Here is a 23,853-nt window from a genome sequence, read left to right on the forward strand (position 1 = left end):
TCTCTTAAAGGTGAACGGTTACATACAATGGTTTTCTTAAAGGTAGATGGATACATACACTACAATCCTCCCTTTTTAGCTTACAACATACTTAGTCCCCCATTAAACATAACATATATTCAACTTCATGTAAAACAATGCACAGGTATAATCTATGCGGGAAACAGTTTACAGATTCAGTCTCTGCGGGAACAGTTCACAGATTCAGTCTCTGGTCTTGACTCGGTCCGAACAACATCTCTGTGGTGTAGCCGGTTCACATTGCTAGCGTGACTCATCCAATAGTCTTTCCCTTGACTTAACAGCTTGAACTTCCGTCCTGCTGAACCAGCAGTGCTGACTTTTACAAACAGCTGGACTGCCTTGGTAATTTTTCCTACTTGCCAACTGATTTGGCTCCCTTCGTAGGGCCCACGTACATGATCTGATAGAAGTGATAATGATTTAGATGGTTATCACTTTCTGCTTCGTATTTTTCTTTTCTGCTTCTTGGAGACTCTCGGGGCTCCCTTATCAGCTGCCAGCTGTAACGCCACCATCTCCCTATGTTCCTTAGACTTTAAGTGCTTCATCCTGATTTCTGCACTTTGGGAGTTTTCATCACAAGCTGGGCAGACCAAGTCCTCGTAATCTTCTGTGTCACTCAACAGGTCATGGTAATATTCGGTGTTGTCCTGAACTAGTCTAGCGAGAGGGCCTGCTACTTCTTCCTTACCCAACTGGACGTTAGCCGACTGTTGTTCCCTCCCTAGACATCTTTCCTGAAGAGACTTCTTCATGCGTTCATATTCATCCCGCTCTTCCTGGGTTTCCTGCCAATCCTTCACTAATGACCTCATTTGTGATTCCAATACTTCCCCTTCCATCGGGGATTGATTGATCGGGCTATTCAATCCTTCTACTGGAGCAGCTGTTTCAACATTCTGTAGTTCACATTGACGTGATTCAGCGTACTTTCGGCAGCCCCGTAAAATCTGTGTTGCAACCTCAACTATTCCCCAAACTTTTGAGAGCTCCGAACCCCTTCCCTTTGAAGATTGAAGCTCGTGTTCAAATGGTTCCCATTGCAGAGTCTTGTCTCTCAGCATATGAAGGAGTTGGCTGACCGTTAACTCTTTCACGGGGACCCTGTGGATCAGAGTCTTCTCCATTTCATCCACCTTTTCCTCCAATGCTTTCACCTTTTTTTCCTCTTGTACTTTGGCTTTAAGCGCTCGGAGAAGTTGCGCCTTGATGCTCTCTAGCTCATGTTCAGGGGCCATTCTTACAGTCTCTGTGTTTCTTACAGTTGCCTTTTCTTTCACTGAAAGAATTCCCTGTTGAATCTGTTCTTCAAGTTGTTGAACCTCGGTCATTGCCGCCTCATATTTGTCTTGGGTTTCCTTCAATATTTTTATGAGTTCTTGGACATCTTGACTTTCATGTTCTGCCATGTCTTTCACCTCTAATTTCTCATCTATGGATGGAACTTCTACCGATGAGTCTGTCTTGGCCTTGAGCTCATCAAGAATTTCCTGCCGCCTTTGGACTTCTTGCTCATGTTCAACCTTTAGTTGCTCATATGCTTCCACTGAAACTAGCTTTTCGGAGGTTGCCGAGTTAACCCCCTCCACGATTGTAGCCTGGGCCTGTTCATACTGTTCCTTCAACTTCTCAAACTCTGCTTGTAAGGAGTCGTAGAGAAGAACTGGAATAAAATCCTGGCTTCCTGAAGATTCCTCTTCATTTGCTTCTTTCTGTAAATATTCTAACTCCTGAATATCATAAGGGAGATGTGATCGGTGATTGGTCACGATGGCTCTATGGTCGCTCTCTGCTTGAGCTAGCTGCTTCTGTTGTCTTTCCAGGTTCTCCCATTCGGTGTCATAGAACTTTTTCATTGTTTTCATCTCTTGTACGAGACGGTAACTCAATTGTTCTAATTGTTGTCGTAATTTGAAATAAAGTTGAGTCCGAGCTCGGTGTTCTTCCGTCATGGATATGTCCTTAAACTGAACAGACTCAGAATTCTCTGTCAAACTATGTTGTCGTTGTTCGGTGGAGATCTGTTCTGAAACTTTGTTCTTCTCTGGAGCATAAGCCTTTCTGCATGCCTTCGTTTTTCCAACCTTAGTCGGCAAGTCCATTTTAGCCTTGTCTTTCACATTTGGGTCATCCGATTCAGAATCTGAGCTGATTGTCTGCACCGAGTCCTCACTCGTTATGGCTTTTAGATAGTGCCATTCCATGTCTATTTTCTTGATCCACTCCCGTCCTAGAAGTGGTGGTCCTCCCTCAGGTAGTACGTATAAGTTCATTCTTGGGTGTTCTTTACCCCTATCTCTCACCTTGACTCTTATCTTTCCCATGGGGTATACTTTATGCCCCGTGTATGTCTGCAATACGAACTTGGTATCCCTTAAGGGTATATGTGAGAATAGCTGGTGGTAATCCCTTCGATTTATGACTGATAGAGCTGATCCAGTGTCCAACTCCATTTTCACTTGGACTCCAGCTATTTTTAGCATGACCCAGATAGTTTGTAGGTCAGCTTCCTTACTCACATTGTGAATTCTCAGACTACCCAGCTCCTGGCCATTTGGGTCTGAGTCCGAATTCTGTTTGCCTGAACTCTTCTCAGCCACCTTGTGTACCTTGTTGTACTTTTCCTGTGATGGCTTCCTTTGGCTGTTGGTCCTTTGGTTGTTGGTCTTCTTCCCTGACCGGCATACCTTAGCTATGTGACCCAGTTTGCCACATTTCCTACATTCCTGGTTCTTAAACCAGCATTGGTTCTGGTCGTGTGTTGTCTTCCCACAACGATAGCATTTTGTTGTTGTCGAGGTAATTTGATCCACACTGAGTGCCGCTGTCTTTAGCTGCATTTCCGCAGTTCCCTTTGCTGCGGCTTCGTGCGATGCTGCAATAAGGACAGCCCTGTCAAGTGTAAGGTCGTTCTCTTCGAGTAGTCGCTTTTACGTTCCTTCCTTTGCCAATCCGCACACGAACTTGTCTCGCAATGCCTCTGTCAGATTCCCTCCAAACTGGCAGTATTTCGCTAGTCTACGCAGTTCGACCAAGTATTCTGCGTTGCTTTCGTCTTTCCGTTGCGTTCTCACATAGAATTTGAATCGTTCCGCCAACATCAACGGTGTGGGGTTCAAGTGAATGAGGAGCCCAAATGCAGATGTGTGTCATCTGTCACGGGTAACTCGCTTCCCCGCTCACCCATCACCAGATGGGGATAGTCCTCCCTTCCCCTGGCAAGGTACATCAATGAGGATGACCTGAAAGGGATGACGAAATCGCAGACCCAGAAATGGGCGTTGAGTCGATTAATGCTGCTCCGTTCTGTCTGTGGGCTCTAAATGACTCCTTTAATCTACTGAGGGGAACTTCTGTATAAATACTCCCCGATTCATGTGGGACTTCATAATGTTAAAGTCCCCACTTCCAGCAAGTCCCTTCATAGGTACATGGGACCTCAGGCACCCGAATACATGGGACCTCAGACACCCGAGTACACGAGACCTCAGGCACCCCAGTACACAGGACCTCAGGCACCTGAGTACACGGGACCTCAGCCACCCAAATACATGGGACCTCAGGAACCCGAGTACACGGGACCTCAGAAACCCGAGTACACGGGACCTCAGAAACCCAAGTACACGGGACCTCAGGAACCCGAGTACACGGGACCTCAGGAACCAGAGTACACAGGACCTCAGGAACCCGAGTACACGGGACCTCAGGAACCCGAGTACATGGAACCTCAGGAACCCAAGTACACGGGACCTCAGAAACCCGAGTACACGGGACCTCAGGAACCCGAGTACATGGGACCTCAGAAACCCGAGTACACGTGTTAAGTCCGTGTGTTCCAGTTGTATTAAGATTAATTACTGACACAGACTACAAGAATAAAGTTTCAACAGGTCTTTACTAGTTGGAGGTCAGGACTATACTAAATACAATATCACTACACAGTACTTATATACCGGTGGTCACCACCGGTATTACGTATACAGCAGCCAGAGAAAGTAGTACATCTCTTAAGGTGGAACAGGCTTAAGTTCTCTTAAGGTGGAACAGGTTACATACACCACAATCCTCCCTTTTTAGCTTAACAGTCATATCCCCATTTAACATAACATAATAACATATATACATATATAACTTCAGGTATAAACAGTTCAAAGGTTCAGTCTCTCAGGAGGCCTTCTGATTCAGTTTGGATAACGCCTTTCAGTGGTCTCTGATTCTTGTTGCTGAGGTGACTCTTCTTGTTGGTTTCCTATGTATTGGACGTCATCATCAGGTACAGTCCCTGCTGAGGTAGATGCTTCAGGTTCATTAACGTCTTCCACAGTTGTCTCTGTCGCAACCATGGGTTCGACCCTTGCTCTTGATTCTACCAGTTGATCCGCATGACGCCTTATCACATTGTTACCAATATCTACTGTGTACATCAGAGGTCCTTGTCTGGCCCGAATTGTTCCGGACTGCCATTTTTCGTTTCCATAGCCCCTTGCCAACACTGGTTGTCCTTAATATGCCGGAACTGTTTGTTTTCCACTTCCCTCCGCACATTTGGTTTTAACAAGTCCAACCTGGACCGCAACCTCCTGTTATAAAACATCATGGCAGGACTTTGGTTAGTCACTGCATGAGCGGCGTTTCGATATGCCATTCGGAAATTGTCCACCTTGTGTTGTAACGGAATCTGATCATCGTTCATGGCCTTTATTGCCTTTTTGAATGTTTGGACAAATCTCTCGGCCAACCCGTTTGTCGCCGGATGATATGGGGCAGAGGTATAATGTTTCACCCCATTCTTCTTTAAGAATTTTTGGAATTCTTCCGACACGAACTGTGGTCCGTTGTCCGAACATATCTGTTCTGGCAATCCGTTCCTTGTGAATATTGTTCTTAACACCGCAATTGTCTTTTCTGAAGTAGTGGTATTCATCTTGATCACCTCTGGCCATTTGGAATGTGCGTCCACCGCAATTAGGAACATGGAGTCCATGAATGGACCAGCAAAGTCAATATGTACGCGTTGCCATGGGGCTGAAGGCCATTCCCATGGGTGTAGCGGTGCGATCGGAGGTGCATTTTGCACTTTTTGGCACCCAGCGCAGCTTTTTGTCAACTCCTCTATCTGTTGGTCAATGCCCGGCCACCATACATAAGCCCTAGCAAGACTTTTCATCTTAACTGCCCCCAGATGACCTTCATGCAGTTCCTTTAGAACTCTTTCCCGTAACTTGGGAGGAATAATCACTCTTGTCCCGTACATCAAAGTACCATGGCAGACGGACAGCTGGTCTCGCCTTGCCGAGAATGCCGGTAACAGAGGATCACCATGTGTTGGCCATCCCTTCACTGTCACCTCGTAAACTCAGGACAGTGTCGGGTCGTTTCCTGGTTTCTCTTTCAATACTTGCATTGGTGACTGGTAAACACTCGATGATGGTCGAATGAAATAACTACAGGGTCAACTTTCGTCGTCTCTTCCGCTTCAGGTAGTGGCAGGCATGACAGCCCATCAGCATTGCCATGCTGCTTTGTACCTTTGAATTCTATTTGATATTGATGTGCCCCTAGGAAAAGGGACCATCTCTGGAGTCGCTGTGCTGTCATCACCGAAATACCCTTCTTAGGGTTAAAAATGGATACCAACGGCTGATGGTCTGTCAGAAGTGTGAATTTTTGGCCCTGCAGGTAATGATTAAACTTCTTCACTCCCCATACAAGGCTGAGAGCCTCCCTATCGATCTGCGCATAGTTGCGCTCAGCGGAGGTCAATGATCTGGATGCAAACGCGACTGGCCTTTCCGTGCCATTTGGCAACTTGTGTGAGAGTACTGCCCCAATACCATATGGAGAAGCATCACAAGCCAACCGAATAGGCAGTGTCGGGTTGAAGTGAGCCAACACTTCCTCTGAGGTGATCAATTCTTTGCTTTTGCGAAATGCCTTCTTACAGTTTTCGCTCCATTCCCATGGTACCCCCTTCTGTAAAAGAGCGTTCAGCGGGTGCAGTACCGTGGATAGATTCGGTAGAAACTTATGGTAATAGTTAATCAATCCCAGAAACGACCTCAACTGAGAGACATTATCCGGAGCGGGAGCCTTTACAACTGCCTCTATCTTGTCAGGAGACCTATGAAGCCCCTCCCGGTCAATGACATGACCACAGTACGAGATCCGCTTCTGAAAGAACTCACATTTCTGCCGATTAACTCTAAGTCCATACTCTTTCAGTCTGTTGAGCACCAGTTCCAAGTTTGCGAGGTATTCTTCATCACCATCACCTGTAATCAGAATATCATCCAGGTAACATTGTGTGCCTGGAATTCCCTGTAATACCTGCTCCATGGCCCTCTGCCAAATTGCCGGAGCCGATGCCACTCCAAAAACCAGCCTATTATACCGGTACAAACCTCTATGCGTGTTGATCGTGAGGTACTGGCGTGACTCTTCTTCAACCTCCATCTGCAAGTACACCTGCGCCAGGTCTATCTTGGTGAAGTGTTTCCCGCCAGACAACGAAGCAAAAATATCCTCAATCCGCGGAAGCGGATACTGCACCGTGTGAAGCACCGGATTAACGGTGATCTTGAAATCTCCACAGATGCGAACCTTCCCTGGTTCTCCTGGCTTGTTGCTCGAAGGACGTTTCATAACGGGAACAATGGGCGTAGCCCACTCACTCCAATCTACCTTAGACAGTACACCTGAACGTTCTAGCGCTTCCAGTTCCGCTTCTACAGTAGGTCGTATTGCATAGGGTACCGGTGTGGCTTTGAAAAATTTTTGTTGTGCATGTTCATCAATCTTGATGTTTGCCGTAATTCCTTTCAGTGTTCCCAGTCCTTGCTGGAACACCTCTTTAGCATCATCCAATATTTTGGACAATCGTTTAGGTTTGACATCTGTTTCCCCGGAATCTACCATTAGTGCTTTTAAGGAGTGCCAGTCCATATTCATTTTCCTAATCCACTCCCATCCCAGCAGTGGTGGACCTCCTTCAGGTAGCACATATCAGTCCATTACTTGGCTTTCTTCGCCCTTGTGGACCACTTTTACCTCTATCTTTCCGATGGGGTACACTCTTTGCCCCGTGTATGTTTTCAATATAATCTCCGTATCCCGTAGGGGAATATGTTGGAATAACCTTTTGTAATCTTTCTTATTCATGACCGTCAATGCCGATCCAGTGTCCAATTCCATCTTTACTTGGACTCCTGCTATCTGAAGAGTGACCCAAATTGTCTGGAGATCTGCATCCTTACCAACGTTGTGTACTCTTAAGCTACCCAGTTCATTACTGCTAGCGTCTGAATCTGACTTCTGTTCGTTCGAACTGGTCTTTGTCACCTTGTGCACCTTTATGTATTTTCCTTGTGGTGACTTTTTGTTGCTGGTCTTCTTTCCTGACCGGCATACTTTAGCTATGTGGCCAAGCCTGCCACACGTTCTGCATTCTTGGTTTTTAAACCAACACTGGTTCTGATCGTGTGTTGTCTTTCCACAACGATAACATTTTACAGTACTCAAACCCAATTTATTTGTACTGAGTTCCGGTGACCGTAGCTGCATTACTGCCGTGCCTCTCGCTGCGGCTTCGTGTGCTGCTGCCATAGTGACCGCTTTCTCAAGCGTCAGCTCATTCTCCTCGAGCAGTCGCTTTTGTGTATCTTCTTTTAATAATCCACACACAAATTTATCTCTTAGCGCGTCTGCCAGTCCCATTCCAAACTGACAGTACCTTGCCAGCCTACGCAATTCCATTAAATGTTCAGCATTGCTTTCATCCTTCAGCTGCCTTCTGCTGTAAAATTTAAATTGTTCCGCTAGCATCAGCGGCGTGGGGTTTAGATGATTTTTCAGGACAGTAACAATCTCCTCGAACGTCTTATCCGTCGGTTCATCTGGTGATAAAAGGTGTTTCAATTGCCCGTATGTCTTCGCACCCATTAAGTTCAACAAAGTTAGTGCTCTCTCTGCATCTGGGATTTTATTTGCTTTACAATAATTTTGTATGCGTTCTACATACATGGCCCAATCTTCGATGTCGCTATCAAAGGTATTAATGTAATGTTCCCATGTTTAGGCATCGTCGCAATTTATTTTATTTTTTTAAATTTTATCCCAAGATGGCGGCTTCCCGCTCTTGTCTTCGTCCTCCGCCTACAAAATGGCGGTTTTCCCGCGCTTGGCGGTCTTCACCCACTGGCTGCAATGGCGTTTGGCGTGCCGCTGCTGCTCCCCTTTCCCAGCGGTTAGTAACTCCCCCGACGCTGTCTCCGCTTCACCGCGGCTCCCTCGGGCATTCACGCTTCCCCGATGTCGTGCCTCGCAGCCCTTCTTGCAGCCTGGTTATTAGCACCGGCTGCGTTCGTCTTCACCGCGGCTCTCGCACCTTCAGTCGCCCCAGACGCTGCGCCTTTTTGGCCCGAAAGCGGCCCGGCCCTTATCACCAGCCGCGATCGATGTCCCCGCGTTGCGCCTTTTGGCCCGAATGCGACCCGGCCCTTATCTCCGGTCGCGATCGATCTCACCGCCCTTATTCCTCCGTCTTCCTCCCCCCGTCTGTACAGCCAACGCGGCCGACTTTCTGCTCGCGTCGCTGACCGGCTTACCCACCACCGAGGTAGAAAGAAGATAGCTGACTGCCGCTGATGGAGGCTTCGAGTTCAGGATGTCTTCTGCACTCCGGGTTCTCGATGCCTGCCGCGCGATGTGTCTTCCAGCAGGGTGATGAGGGTGGATGCCTCTCTTCGACGCCTGTTCTGTGGACGAAGCCGCCGTGGATATAAACTGCCGCAGGGTAAGAATCGGACTCGTCGCCACTGTTAAGTCTGTGTGTTCCAGTTGTATTAAGATTAATTACTGACACAGACTACAAGAATAAAGTTTCAACAGGTCTTTACTAGTTGGAGGTCAGGACTATACTAAATACAATATCACTACACAGTACTTATATACCGGTGGTCACCACCAGTATTACGTATACAGCAGCCAGAGAAAGTAGTACATCTCTTAAGGTGGAACAGGCTTAAGTTCTCTTAAGGTGGAACAGGTTACATACACCACAACACGGGACCTCAGGAACCCAAGTACACGGGACCTCAGAAACCCGAGTACACGGGACCTCAGGAACCCGAGTACATGGGACCTCAGAAACCCGAGTACACGGGACCTCAGGAACCCGAGTACACGGGACCTCAGGAACCCGAGTACATGGGACCTCAGAAACCCGAGTACACGGGACCTCAGGAACCCGAGTACATGGGACCTCAGAAACCCGAGTACACGGGACCTCAGGAACCCGAGTACATGGGACCTCAGAAACCCGAGTACACGGGACCTCAGGAACCCGAGTACATGGGACCTCAGAAACCCGAGTACACGGGACCCTCAGGCAGGCAGCTACAGAGGGGATCAGGTGCTCTGGTACAATAGACTGGGGTATGCAGGTCTGATGTTGTCCCCCAGACCCCTCCAAGTCTTCTTCTTCCAATATTATTTCTAAGTCCATCGCTTCGCCCGAGATTTCTGCCTGCTCTCCTAATCTCCCTTTTCCTGGCTCAGGGTCGAATTCCATGTCCTACACCCATCCGTGAAGCACCTTGGGATGTTCCATTGTTAAAGGTACTTATGCAAATTCAAGTTGTTGCTGATGTTAATGCCATTTTCTCTTCTTCAGATAAAATCTGTGATCAGATCAGTGATGCCGTGTTGGATGCCCATCTAAAGCAGGACCCTGACGCCAAGGTAGCATGTGGTGAGTGAGTTGCTTCATCATCAGTCTAGAACAGTGTGGTGGTTTCAGATGCTTGACTGTTTGACCCAGGAAGGATTTTGGATAAATGTTATATTAGCGCGATGCTATTAAATTAAATTCAGCACAACAGAGGTTAAATATTCTATTCTGTAGAGAAGAGAAGGTCTTTCAAATCATGAAGGGGTTTGATAGGGTAGACACAGAGAAGATGTTTCCACTTGTGAGGGAGACCAGAACTAAGAGTCACGAATCTAAGATAGTCACTAATAAATCCAATAAGGTATTCAGGAGAAGCTTCTTTACCCAGAGAGTGGTTAGAATGTGGAACTCGCTGCCACAGGGAGTGGTTGAGGCGAATAGTAAAGATGCATTTAAGTGCAAGCTCGATAAGTACATGAGGGAGAAAGGAATAGAAGGATATGCTGGTGGGGTGAGATTAAAGAGGGGTGGGAGGAGACTCATGTGGAGCATAAACACCGGCACAGACCTGTTGGGCCGAATGGTCTGTTTCTGTGCTGTAAATATTATGTAAATTCATAACACACAGCTTTTGGGAATGCAGATTTGAATTCAGATTTGAATGAAGGACTTAGACCAAGATAAACCAGCTGGCCGAATGGTGCGTCCTGCCCATCACATCAGCTTGAGACACTAGATGCTCATTAAAGTTATTCTCGTATACATTGAGACATTATGGGCTAGAAATTCAGTCGGCTTTGCGCCCAGTTTTCACCCAAAGAGGGCTTTTGCGCCACTTGCTGAGCTTTCGCCGATATTCAGCGCTGCGGTAATGGCGGCGTTAGCCAGTAGCTTTGCGCCACCACCGATGACGTCATCGGTGTGCGCAGTGCCCCGCTACCGGCCCGACTGCCATATTTAGTTGCGGCCGCCTCTTCCGCAGCGGCCGCAAACAGCGATCAGAAAACGGGGCCGTCCTGTAGCGTTAGTGGGGCGAGTTAAGGCGGAGGTGCGGTCGGCCGCTTTTTCGGCGGCCGCCTGCCCGCAGCTCCTTCCCCGGCCTCCTCCACCCCCCCCCACGGCATTGCCGGCTGTTTTCCGGGAGCCCGGCACTTCTCCGTGGTGCCGGGCTCATTTGCCGGCACTAGCGAGCGGCGATCTCGCTGTTGCAGGCACCTCCCCCTTAAGAGAGGGAGGAAGGCCTGCAGTACCGCAGCCTGCCGCTCCGCAGCGGGTGGCGCTGCGGCACCTAGCGCGCCGATATTCAGTTTCAGCGCCCCAAGCGGGGGCACCGAAACCCTTGAATAGCGGCCGCCTTCGAGTTGGGGCGCTGAAACTGAATTTCCGGCAGGCGCAAGTGGCTCCGCGCGCAGCGGTACTTTCTGGGCGCGAGCGAGCTGGCCGCCCCAAACTGAATTTCTAGGCCTATATGTTAGAATGATTACTTTGTCACTCAGTAGAGCAGGGGTTTGACTGATCAGTCATGTGGGTGCTGTGGGTGGGGTAAATTTCTGATTTGATTGGCAGTTTGACTGGCCAATCCCATGGCACACAAAGCTGGGGGAGGGTCAGAGGTCAAGCCTTTGATTTCCAGTCTAGCTAAGAACATGGCTTTAATACTCTGTACATGAATACAGCAGTATATCTGTATGACTTAATTAATGTACTATATATAAATGATACACCTTACATTTCAATTACATTGCCCTGACAATGGAGTGCTGTAACCAGAAACCTTACCTCAGGAAGGCTCGGGCTAGCTTGATCCCCTCTTTAAACAGAGTGCGGTTGAGCTGCCCCAGACCAGGAGACAGGATGTTGAGGCTGAGACTGCATCGGGTCAGGAGATCATTGCAAAGGTTCAAGGCTTGAGGCTGGGCCACAACATACCGTGACAGAGGCCTTGAGCTGGGTGAGAGGGCTGGCGTCCCTCTGGCCTCCCTGAAAACGCAAAACGTTCCGGGGCAGCCTGTGTCGCACATTCACCACCCTTGTGTGAAGTACTTTCATCTAAACTGTTTAACTTCCCTCGCCTAAACTCAAGTCAGTTCCCCTGATCGATCGCGTTTATCTGTACCCCTTGGGATCTTGTAACCTTTAAAAAAGTCGTCACTGGGCTTGCCCTGGATCTGAGAGTATGGCGGAGGATTGGTGATTGGAACTGGTCAACTTTTATAGAATGTGGGTGATAATGGAATGTGATTGATTGCCGTTTGTGCAATGTGATTGATGAGATTACCAAATCAGAGAATAACCAATTAGAAAGCAGCAAAACAAAGACTCTACAGAATTTAACCAATCAGAAGGAATAGCATGGCAGATACAGGCAGCAAGCATAGAAACATAGAAGGTAGGAGCAGGAGTAGGCCATTCGGTCCCTCGAGCCTGCTCCGCCATTCAATGCGATCATGGCTGATCATCCAAATTCAGTACCCTGTCCCTGCTTTCTCCCCATATCCCTTGATCATCTTAGCCTTAAGAAATATAGCTAACTCCTTCTTGAATATATTTAATTAATTGGCCTCTACTGTCTTCTGTGGTAGAGAATTCCACAGTTTCACCACTCTCTGGGTGAAGAAATTCCTCCTAATCTCAGTCCTAAATGGCTTACCCCTTATCCTTGGACTGTGACCCCTGGTTCTGGACTCCCCCGCCATCGGGAACAGCCTTCCTGCATCTAGTCTGTCTAGTCCTGTTAGAATTTTATAAGTTTCGATGAGATCCCCTCTGATTCTTCTAAACTCTAGCGAATATAAGCATAATCGACCCAATCTCTCTTCATACGTCATTCCTGCCATCCCAGGTATCAGTCTGGTGAACCTTCGCTGCACTCCCTCCATGGCAAGAACATCCTTCCTCAGATCAGGCGACCAAAATTGCACACAATACTCAAGGTGTGGTCTCACCAAGGCCCTGTACAACTGCAGCAAGACATCCTTACTCCTGTATTCGAATCCTCTCGCTATGAAGGCCAGCATACCATTTGCCTTCTTAGCCGCCTGCTGCACCTGCATGCTTACCTTCAGCGACTGGTGCACAAGGACACCCAGGTCTCGTTGCACTTCCCCTTTTTCCAATCTGTTGCAGTTCAGATAATAACCTGCCTTCCTGTTTTTGCCACCAAAGTGGATAACCACGCATTTATCAACAATATACTGCATCTGCTATGCATCTGCCCAATCGCCCAACCTGTCCAAATCATACTGGAGTTTCTCTGCATCCTCCTCACAGCACACATGCCCACCCAGCTTTGTGTCATCTGCAAACTTGGAGATATTACATCTAGTTTCCTCGTCTAGATCATTAATATATATTGTGAATAACTGGGGTCCTAGCACTGATCCCTGTGGTACCCCACTAGTCACTGCCTTCTGAAAGTCCAAATACACCACATCCACTGGTTCTCCCTTATCTATTCTACCAGTTACATCCTCAAAAAATTCCAGTAGATTAGTCAAGCATGATTTACCTTTTGTAAATCCATGTTGACTTTGTCCGATCCTGTCATTGTTTTCCAAGTGCTCTGCTATTACATCTTTTATAATGGACTCTAGCATTTTCCCCACTACTGATGTCAGGCTTACCGGTCTATAATTCCCCGTTTTTTCTCTACCACCTTTTTTAAATAGTGGGGTTACATTAGGTACCCTCCAATCCATGGGAAATGTTCCAGAGCCTATAGAATTTTGGAAGATGACCAGCAATGCATCTACTATTTCTAGGGCCACTTCTTTAAGTACCCTAGGATGTAGATTATCAGGCCCTGGGGATTTATCGGCCTTCAATCCCGTCAATTTCCCTAACACCATTTCCCTACTGATATACCTATCAATTCCTCCAATAAAAGGCGAAGAGTTACGAAGGTGACTAAAGGTTTTTATTGACTAAATAACAGAGCCCACTCTCGTGGGTGATCCGATCCAAGCAGGAGGAATACCAGCCAGTCGCTCACCTTTATACCTGGCCTGGTGGGTGGAGCCAAGGCGGAGTCGGCAGTGGTCATCCCAGGTATAGCAGTGTGGCAAGAGGCGACCTCGTACCGTGATACAATAGTGGTCAGTGATACAGTTATAACGAACAGTGGTGAACAGTGCTAACTACTAACAGTGATACGATAGTGAACGTGGTTTACCACATTCACCCCTTGTTTAGAATTAAGTCCGGCGGGGTGAAGTGTACTACCAATTCTGGTAGGTCAGTCTGTCCGTAGGCTTCGTAAGCCTCTCCGATCGCCGCAGCGGTGGTGTTGCCTTATCCGGTGCTGGTGCCTTATCCGGTGTTGATGCTGGTGTTTGCGTGGTCGGCAAGGGCTCGTGGGGTTCCGGCATGCCGTCTACCTTGGCTGAGGTTGGGGGGGGTGGTGGCGGTGTTTCCGGATCGGCTGAGGGTGCGAGGTCTCGTAGGGAGACAGTGTCCTCCCGCCCGTCTGGGTACGCCACGTAGGCGTACTGGGGGTTGGCGTGCAGGAGGTTCACCCTCTCGACCAGGGGGTCCGTTTTATGGGCCCTCACGTGTTTCCACAGCCAGACCGGCCCCGGGGCGGTCAGCCAGGTTGGTAGAGTGGTTCCCGTAGTCGACTTCCTGGGGAAAACGAACATTCGTTCATGGGGGGTGGTGTTAGTGGCCGTGCAAAGTAATGACCGGATGGAGTGCAGCGCTGTCGGGAGGACTTCTTGCCAGCGGGAGGTTGGGAGGCCCTTAGACTTTAAGGCTAAGAGGACGGCCTTCCATACCGTCGCGTTCTCTCTTTCCACCTGACCGTTACCTCTGGGGTTGTAGCTGGTGGTCCTGCTTGCTGCAATACCTCTCTCTAGGAGGTATTGCCGGAGTTCCTCGCTCATGAAGGAGGAGCCCCGGTCGCTGTGTATATAGTTCGGGAACCCGAACAAGGCGAAGAGGGCATTCAGGCACTTAATGACCGTGCTACTGGTCATGTCGGGGCAGGGGAAGGCAAAGGGGAAACGGGAGTACTCATCAACGATGTTGAGGAAGTACACATTACGGTCAGAGGACGGGAGGGGCCCCTTAAAGTCGATGCTCAGGCGCTCGAAGGGGCGGGTGGCCTTGATCAGGCTTGCTCGGTCCGGCCTATAGAAGTGCGGTTTGCACTCCGCACAGGTCTGGCAGTTCCTGGTCATGGTCCTGACCTCCTCGATGGAGTAGGTCAGGTTGCGGGCCTTAATGAAATGGTAGAGTCTGGTGACTCCGGGGTGGCAGAGCTGGTCGTGGAGGGTCTGAAGCCTATCGATATGCGCGCTGGCGCATGTCATTCGTGAAAGGGCATCAGGGGATTCGTTCAGCTTGCCTGGCCGGTACAAGATCTCATAATCGTAGGTGGAGAGCTCGATTCTCCATCTCAAAATCTTGTCATTCTTGATTTTGCCCTTCAGCTTGTTATTAAACATGAAAGCCACCGAACGCTGGTCGGTGAGGAGGGTAAATCGTTTGCCTGCCAGGTAGTGCCTCCAGCGCCGTACTGCCTCCACGATCGCCTGGGCCTCTTTCTCGACCGACGAATGTCGGATCTCGGGGCCCTGTAGGGTCCTTGAGAAGAAGGCCACTGGCCTCCCCTCCTGGTTTAGGGTGGCGGCTAAGGCGAAGTCGGATGCGTCGCTCTCCACCTGGAAGGGGATGGACTCGTCCACTGCGTGCATCGTGGCCTTGGCTATGTCTCCCTTAATGAGGGAGAAGGCCGCACATGCCTCCTCCGTGAGGGGGAAGGAAGTGGCTTTCAGGAGGGGTCTGGCTTTGTCCGCGTAATTGGGTACCCATTGGGCATAGTAGGCGAAAAGCCCCAGGGTTCTCCTAAGTGCTTTAGGGCAGTGGGGGAGGGGTAGCTCCATGAGGGGGCGCATTCTTTCTGGGTCGGGGCCGATGATTCCGTTCTCCACTACGCAGCCGAGGATGGCAAGGCGCGTGGTGTTAAACACGCATTTCTCCTTATTGTAGGTGAGGTTCAGCCGTTGGGCCGTACGGAGGAATTTCTCCAGATTCGCGTCATGTTCCTGCCGGTCGCGGCCGCAGATAGTGACGTTATCTAGGTAGGGGAATGTAGCCTGCAGTTCGTTCTGGTCAACCATCTGGTCCATCTCCCTTTGGAAGATCGAGACCCCATTAGTGACACCGAAGGGGACCCTAAGGAAGTGGTATAGGCGCCCATTCGCCTCGAAGGCGGTATACTGGCGGTCCTCAGGGTGGATAGGGAGTTGGTGGTAGGCCGACTTCAGGTCGATGGTCGAGAATACTTTATACTGTGCAATCTGATTGACCATGTCAGATATGCGGGGGAGGGGGTATGCGTCCAGCTGGGTATATCTGTTTATGGTCTGGCTGTAGTCGATGACCAGGCGGTTTTTATCGCCGGTCTTTACGACTACGACCTGGGCACGCCAGGGGCTGCTGCTCCCCTCGATAATGCCCTCTTTCAGGAGGCGCCGCACCTCAGAGCTAATGAAGGCTCTGTCCCCGGCGCTATACCGCCTGCTCTTGGTAGCGACGGGTTTGCAGTCAGGGGTAAGGTTAGCAAACAGAGAGGGTGGCGGGACCTTGAGGGTGGAGAGGCTGCAGGTGTTACGCGGTGGGCGGTTTAACGTTTGCTGGTTGTTGACTGTGAGTGGGGGGAGGGGTCCACCGTATGCTAGGGTTACGCTTTGGAGGTGGGATTGGAAGTCCAGCCCTAGTAGGACGGCAGCGCAGAGGTGGGGGAGGACGAGGAGTTTAAAGTTTTTATACTCCGTGCCCTTAACCGACAGGGTCACGACACAGTAGCCGCTGATGTCCGTGGCGTGGGACCTCGATGCCATCGAGATTCGGCTGCGCGTTGGTAGGACAGAGAGGGAGTAGTGGCTCACCGTGTCTGGGTGGATGAAGCTCTCCGTGCTTCCGTTGTCGAACAGGCAGGTCGTGGCGTGGCCGTTCACTTTGATGTCCATCATTGACTTGGACAGATGGTGCGGGCGGGCTTGGTCCAGGGTGACGGAAGCTAGTGTGTAGCTGAGCGAGTCGTTGTCATCTGCGGGCGAGGCGGTCGGGCGTGGTGAGTAAAATGGCGTCTCCCACGAGGTAGGGCAGAATGACGGAGAAGATGGCTGCCCCCGTAGCTCACATGAGGCACTATTGGGGTCGGTTGCCTTAATCAAAGATGGCCGCCCCCATGACTCATGTGTGGGGATGCTGGCCTCAGTTGCCCTAAACAAAGATGGCCGCCCCCATGACTCATGTGTGGGGATGCTGGCCTCAGTTGCCCTAAACGAAGATGGCCGCCCCCATAGTTCGCATGCGGCACTGCTGGCCTCTGAGGATCCGCTCCTGCAGGCCTTGGAGAAGTGGCCTTTCTTCAGGCAGGTTTTGCATATGGAGTTCTTGGCTGGGCAGCGCGACCTCGGGTGCTTCTCCTGGCCACAAAAAAAACAGCCGGCGGCCCGATCGCGGATGCCCGATGTCGGGGCCGGTGCCAGGGGTGGCGGGGCCGGTCGGGTCCGGGACGCCGACGCAGAGGTAGGTCCCGGGGGCGGCGCTGGGAAGGGTGCTGTGGTAGGGGTCGGGCCCGAGTCCCAGGGTCGCGAGCAGTACCTGGTGAATGCTTCCTGATCTTGGTGGGCCACTTCCAGGGAGATAGCGAGGGCTTCAGCTTTTTCCATGCTGAGGTCTTTAGCTTCCAGCAGTCTTTGCCGTGAGTACTCGGACCGTAGGCCTTTCAGGAATGCGTCGCGGATATTATCTTCAGTATTTTCGGCTGCCGACACCGATTTAAAGTCACAGTTCCTGGCGAGTGCATATAGCGCCTGTGAGAATTCGGCTACTGATTCTCCTGGCTGTTGCGGCCGTGATCTTAGGAGGTGCCTAGCGTACATGTAGTTTACCGGGGTCCGGTACTTCTGTTTCAGCAGGTTGATGGCGGTCTCGTAGGTAGTCATGTCCTCGATGAGAGTGTATACTCTCGGGCTCAGTTGTGCCTGCAGGACACTTAGTTTGGATGCCTGAGGGACGCTGGATTCTCTCAGGTATGATTCGAAGCAGACCAGCCAGTGTTTAAAGTCTGCGGCTGAGTTTGCTGCTCGTGGGTTCAGGTCCAGGTACAGCGGTCTGAGGGCTCGCAGCCAAGCTGGCTGGTGTGGCTGTGCTCCTGGGAGCTGCGCTGGTGGCTCCTCCGCCGGTTGTGACTCGTTGTCGGACATCATTAAATTTAGTCAATAAAATTGATATACCTATCAATTCCTCCAATAAAAGGCGAAGAGTTACGAAGGTGACTAAAGGTTTTTAATGACTAAATAACAGAGCCCACTCTCGTGGGTGATCCGATCCAAGCAGGAGGAATACCAGCCAGTCGCTCACCTTTATACCTGGCCTGGTGGGTGGAGCCAAGGCGGAGTCGGCAGTGGTCATCCCAGGTATAGCAGTGTGGCAAGAGGCGACCTCGTACCGTGATACAATAGTGGTCAGTGATACAGTTATAACGAACAGTGGTGAACAGTGCTAACTACTAACAGTGATACGATAGTGAACGTGGTTTACCACACCTACAAATACTGATTTCATTCAGTTACTCTCTCTCATTAGAACCAATGTTCCCCGACATCTCTGGGAGTTTATTTGTGTCCTCCTTTGTGAAGACAGAACCAAAGTATGTATTTAATTGGTCTGCCATGTCTTTGTTCCCCATTATAAATTCCCCTGATTCTGACTGCAAGGGACCTACGCTTGACTTTACCAATCTTTTTCTCTTCACACATCTATAGAAGCTTTTACAGTCAGTTTTTATGTTCCCTGCAAGCTTACTCTCATACTCTATTTCCCCCTCTTAATTAATCCCTTTGTCCTCCTTTGCTGAATCCTAAACTGCACCCAATCCTCAGGTTTGCTGCTTTTTCTGGCTAATTTATATGTCCTCTCCTTGGATCTTATGCTATCCCTAATTTCTCTTGTTAGCCTATGTTGAGTCACCTTTCTTGTTTTATTTTTATGCCAAACAGGGCTGAACAAATCCTATAGTTCATCCATGCGATCTTTAAATGTTAGTCATTGCCTATTCACCGTCAACCCTTTAAGTAACATTCCCCAATCCATCCTAGCCAACTCGCGCCTCATTCCATCGTAGTTGCCTTTATTTAAATTCAGTACCCAAGTCTCTGAATCAACTACTTCACTCTCCATCTTAATGAAGAATTCTATCATATTATGATCGCTCCTCCCCAAGGGGCCTTGCACAACAAGATTGCTAATTAATCCTTTCTCATTACATAATACCCAGTCTGAGATGGCCTGATTTCTAGTTGGTTCCTCGACATATTGGACCAGGAAACCATCCCGTATACACTCTAGGAATTTCTGTTCCACAGTATTGTTACTAATTTGGTTAGACCAATCTATATGTAGATTAAAGTCACCCATGGTAACTGCTGTGCCCTTATTGCACGCATCTCTAATTTCCCGTTTAATACCATCCCCAACCTCAGCATTACTGTTTGGGGGTCTATATACAACTCCCACTAACGTTTTCTGCCCCTTGGTATTTCTCAGCTCTACCTATACAGATTCCACATCATCAGAGCTAATATCCTTCCTTACCATTGTGTTAATCTCCTCTTTAACCAGCAATGCTACCCCACTGCCTTTTCCTTTCTGCCTGTCCTTCCTGAATATTGAATACCTCTGGATGTTGAATTCCCAGCCTTGGTCACCCTGGAACCATGTCTCCGTAATCCCAATTATATCATATCCATTTACATCTATTTGCGCAGCGAATTCATCCAACTTATTACGAATGCTCTTCGCATTAAGACACAACGCCTTCAGGCTTGGTTTTTTTAACACTCTTAGACCTTTTAGAATTATTGTTTACTGTGGCCATGTTTGATTTACACCCTTGATTTCCCTGACTTCCACTTTTGCTTTTCTCCTTCCTGTCTTTTGCTTCTATCCTTGCTTCCCTTTCCTCTGTCTCCCTGCACAGGTTCCCAACCCCCTGCCATTTGAGTTTAAACCCTCCCCAACAGCACTAGCAAACACTCCCCCTAGGACATCGGTCCCGGTCCTGCCCAGGTGCAAACCGTCCAGTTTGTACTGGTCCCACCTCCCCCAGAACCAGTTCCAATGTCCCAGGAATTTGAATCCTTCCCCCTTGCACCATTCTTCTAGCCATATATTCATCTGAAATATCCTTCTATTTCTATTCTGACTAGCACGTGGCACTGGTAGCAATCCTGAGATTACTACCTTTGAGGTCCTATTTTTTAATTTACCTCCTAACTCCCTATATGCAGCTTTTAGGACCTCACCCCATTTTTTACCTATATCGTTGGTACCTATATGCACCACGACAACTGTTTGTTCACCCTCCCCCTCCAGAATGCCCTGCAGCCACTCTGAGACATCCTTGACCCTTGCACCAGGGAGGCAACATACCATCCTGGAGTCTCGTTTGCGGCCGCAGAAACGCCTATCTATTCCCCTTACAATAGAATCCCCTATCACTATAGCTCTCCCACTCTTTTTCCTCCCGTCCTGTGCAGCAGAACCACCCACGGTGCCAGGAAGTTGGCTGCCGCTGCCTTCCCCCGATAAGCCATCCTCCCCAACAATATCCAAAGCGGTATATCTGTTTGAGAGGGGGATGGCCACAGGGGACCCCTGCACTACCTGCCTGTGCCTACTACTCTGCCTGGCGGCCATCCATTCCCTTCCTGCCTGTGCAGCCTTTACCTGCGGTGTGACCAACTGATTAAACGTGATATCCATGACGTCCTCAGCATCGTGAAAGCTCCAGTATGTATCCATTCACAGCTCCAGCGCCGCAATGCGGTCTGCCAGTAGCTGCAGCTGGATACACTTCCCGCACACATGGTCGTCAGGGACACAGGAAGTGTCCCTGATTTCCCACATAGTGCAGGAAGAGCATGCCACGGGACCGAGCTTTGCTGCCATGACTTACCCTTTAATTAATTTAAATTAAATCAATGCCACCAATTATACTACAATTAAATTATATACTCAAGGGCCCTTGTTTCCTAGCACTCCCCACTACACAACAGAGAACTTAGAAACTATAACCACAAAATTAAGACCATCTAAACTTTATAAACCATGAACCTTAACTGTCAAACTATAGAGTAGTATAAGTACTCACCTGACCGTACTTACCCAATCAACTGCTTCCTCCTGCCCGCGTCACGTTTTGAATCGTGACGTGGCTCTGGAACGCCGCCGCCAGTCTGCCAGATTGGTAAGCCTGTGAAAGAAAGCCCGTGAAAGTGAGTTTAAATACTCACTGAACCTCTGCTCTCACCGCTCCCAACACTGGCCTGTGAAAGAAAGTCCGCAAAAGTGAGTTTAAATACTCACTGTACCTCCGCTCTCACCGCTCCCGACACCAGCCTGTGAAAAAGGCAATAAATAATTATAGACCAGAGCCGAGTTACACACCAACTTTTGGTTGAGGGCGACAGTCCCAAGCAGTGACTTGCTCAAGGGCTGTATGGTTGTCACCAGGTGGGCATCATCTGATGTTGAACAAAAAGCAATGCTATGGAGGTGGGCTTACCCAGACTCCATAGCTCTAGTGAAAGTCCCCTATTAGATCTATAGATCTGTGGATTTAATGGATGGTTTTCGTTGGCACTACTGCGCTGTTTTGGTCTCAGTACCTAAGGAAGGATATGCTTGCCTTAGAGGGGGTGTAACGAAGGTTCACTAGATTGATTCCTGGGATGCAAGGGTTGTCCTATGAGGAGAGATTGAGTACAATGGGCCTATATTTTCTGGAGTTTAGAAGAATGAGAGGCGATCTCATTGACATGTACAAAGTCCTTAGAGGGCTTGACTAGGTAGATTCCGAGAGGCCATTTCCCCTGGCTGGAGAGTCTAGAACTATGGCTCAGGATAAGAGGTTGGCCATTTAGGACTGAGATGAGGAGAAATTTCTTCACTCAGAGGGTTGTGAATCTTTGGAATTCTCTACCCCAGAGGGCTGTGGATGCTCAGTCGATGAGTATATTCAAGGCAGAGAGCGATAGATTTTTGGACACTAAGACAATCAAGAGATATGAGGATAGGGCGGGAAAGTGGAGTTGAGGTAGAAGATCAGCAATGATCATATTGAATGGTGGAGCAGGCTCGAGGGGCCGAATGGCCGACTCCTGCTCCTATTTCTTATGTTCTTATGTTCTTTCAGTCCCCAGTCAGAAAATGAAAAATGAAACTACAATGATGGGATTTACCAGCACAGTGCAGACAGGCAGGGAATAATTGGCTGGCTAGTTTGGAGGACCAGAACCAGAGTAGGATTACAACAGAGGTTTGGAAGCGTCTCAATCAGACCATAAAATGAGAACTTCCTGGTTTACAGTCACCCATTCTTGGAGCCTAAGCAAAGCTGTTAACTTAGTAACAGGTAGTATCATGGACTCGTCCCCACTAAGATCTGGGTAGACATTCAGGCAGTGCATCTTCCGAGTTGGTATTAGGCCACTGGCCACTCACACGGATAAATTGCGGTGTGTCGCCCACACTTTTCGTTTCATTAACAGATGGAAAATAGCGAGCAGCACCTCCACTATCTGTGGCCAGTCAGCGAGAGCCCAGCCTCAAACCCGGAAAATTGGCCCTTCAATCACACTTCAATTCGGGTTCTTAACAGCCGTCAGACAGAGGGCACCTTCATCCCATCAGTCTGGCTGGAGTCAACCTAGGCTCCAGATGAAAAGGCCAGCGTTGTAACAGAATATGCTGCTTAATTCTCTGTATAGTGGAGACAACCCCAGGCCTTTGTTTGTATCTGAAGAATGTAACAACTCCCTGCTGATCTTGCATCTGGGGCCTTGAACTTGGAGTTTATTGTTGTACATTTGTTGGGCCAGATAAAAACAAAAGAAATAGGAGCAGGAGTAGGCCATTCGGCCCTTCGAGCCTGCTCCGCCATTCAATGAGATCATGGCTGATCTTCTGCCTCAACTCCATTCACCGGCCCTATCGCCATATCCCTTGATGTCCTTACTAGTCAGAAATCTATCGACTTCTGTTTTGAATATACCCAATGACTGAGCCTCCACAGCCCTCTGGGGTAGAGAATTCCAAAGATTCACCACCCTCTGTGTGAAGAAATTTCTTCTCATCTCAGTCCTGAATGGCCTACCCTTTATCCTGAGGCTGTGGCCCCTGGTTCTAGACTCCCCAGCCAAGGGAAACATTCTCCCAGCATCCACCCTATCAAGTCCTGTAATAATTTTGTATGCTTCAATGAGATCCCCTCTCATTCTTCTGAATTCAAGCGAATACAGGCCTAGTTTACTCAATCTCTTCTCATACGACAGTCCCGCCAACCCAGGAATCAATCTCGTGAACCTTCGTTGCACTCCCTCTATGGTAAGTATATCCTTCCTTAGGTAAGGAGACCAAAGTTGTACACAGTACTCCAGGTGTGGTCTCACCAAGGCCCTATATAATTGGAGTAGGACTTCTTTACTCCTGTACTCAAATCCTCTTGTAATGAAGGCCAGCAGATCACCGTTAAGCAGCAGTCCCAGTGCTCTCAGTGCTCCGAGAGTGTCTGCACCAAGGACAGACATGGTACTGAGCCTGTCTGGGGATGGGCCAATCAGCAAGATGGGCTTGAAAACAGGCAGCCATAGCTCACCACGACGAATCAGTTCAGCAAGGCCTGGTATTTCTTGGATATTAAGGGAATCAAGGGATATGGGGATAGTGCAGGAAAGTGGAGATGAGGTAGAAGATCAGCCATGATCTTATTGAATGGCGGAGCAGGCTCAAGGGGCCGAATGGCCGACTCCTGCTTCTATTTCTTATGTTCTTAGGTATGAGGCCAAGTGGTGCTCTGAGCAGTTTTAAACTTTTAAAATTCACCTTATTAGTTAATTTTGCTAAATTCCTCATGCAATATTAGTGACTCTACTGTTGGTTGGAATGTGGCTGGGCACCAACTCAAAGAACATCCTCTCTTTAAACGTTGTACCATTTTGTATCCAACAAAGATTCAGTGGGTGCTGGGCATCGCACCAGGGTGGCACATTGTACTTTCTATTGCGATTTGGGTTTGAATCCAACCCACAATGACAGAAAAAGAAAGACGTGCATTTATATAGCGCCTTTTCACAAACCTCAGGACGTCC

General features: G+C 49.0%; 1 protein-coding gene across 1 annotated transcript in view; it reads left to right on the forward strand.

Moving 5' to 3' along the window:
* Positions 1–23,853, forward strand: part of LOC147098479 (S-adenosylmethionine synthase-like) — a 66,575-nt gene that overhangs the window by 14,671 nt on the left and 28,051 nt on the right. The window contains exon 2 of the mRNA XM_085970225.1: positions 9,695–9,772. Coding sequence (XP_085826351.1) covers positions 9,695–9,772 — 78 coding nt within the window. The remainder of the gene's footprint in view (positions 1–9,694; positions 9,773–23,853) is intronic.

This window comes from Somniosus microcephalus, chromosome 29 (assembly GCF_052327205.1).
Source record: "Somniosus microcephalus isolate GS21.2 chromosome 29, FLI_Smic_1.0, whole genome shotgun sequence".
In the NCBI taxonomy this organism is placed as follows: domain Eukaryota; kingdom Metazoa; phylum Chordata; class Chondrichthyes; order Squaliformes; family Somniosidae; genus Somniosus; species Somniosus microcephalus.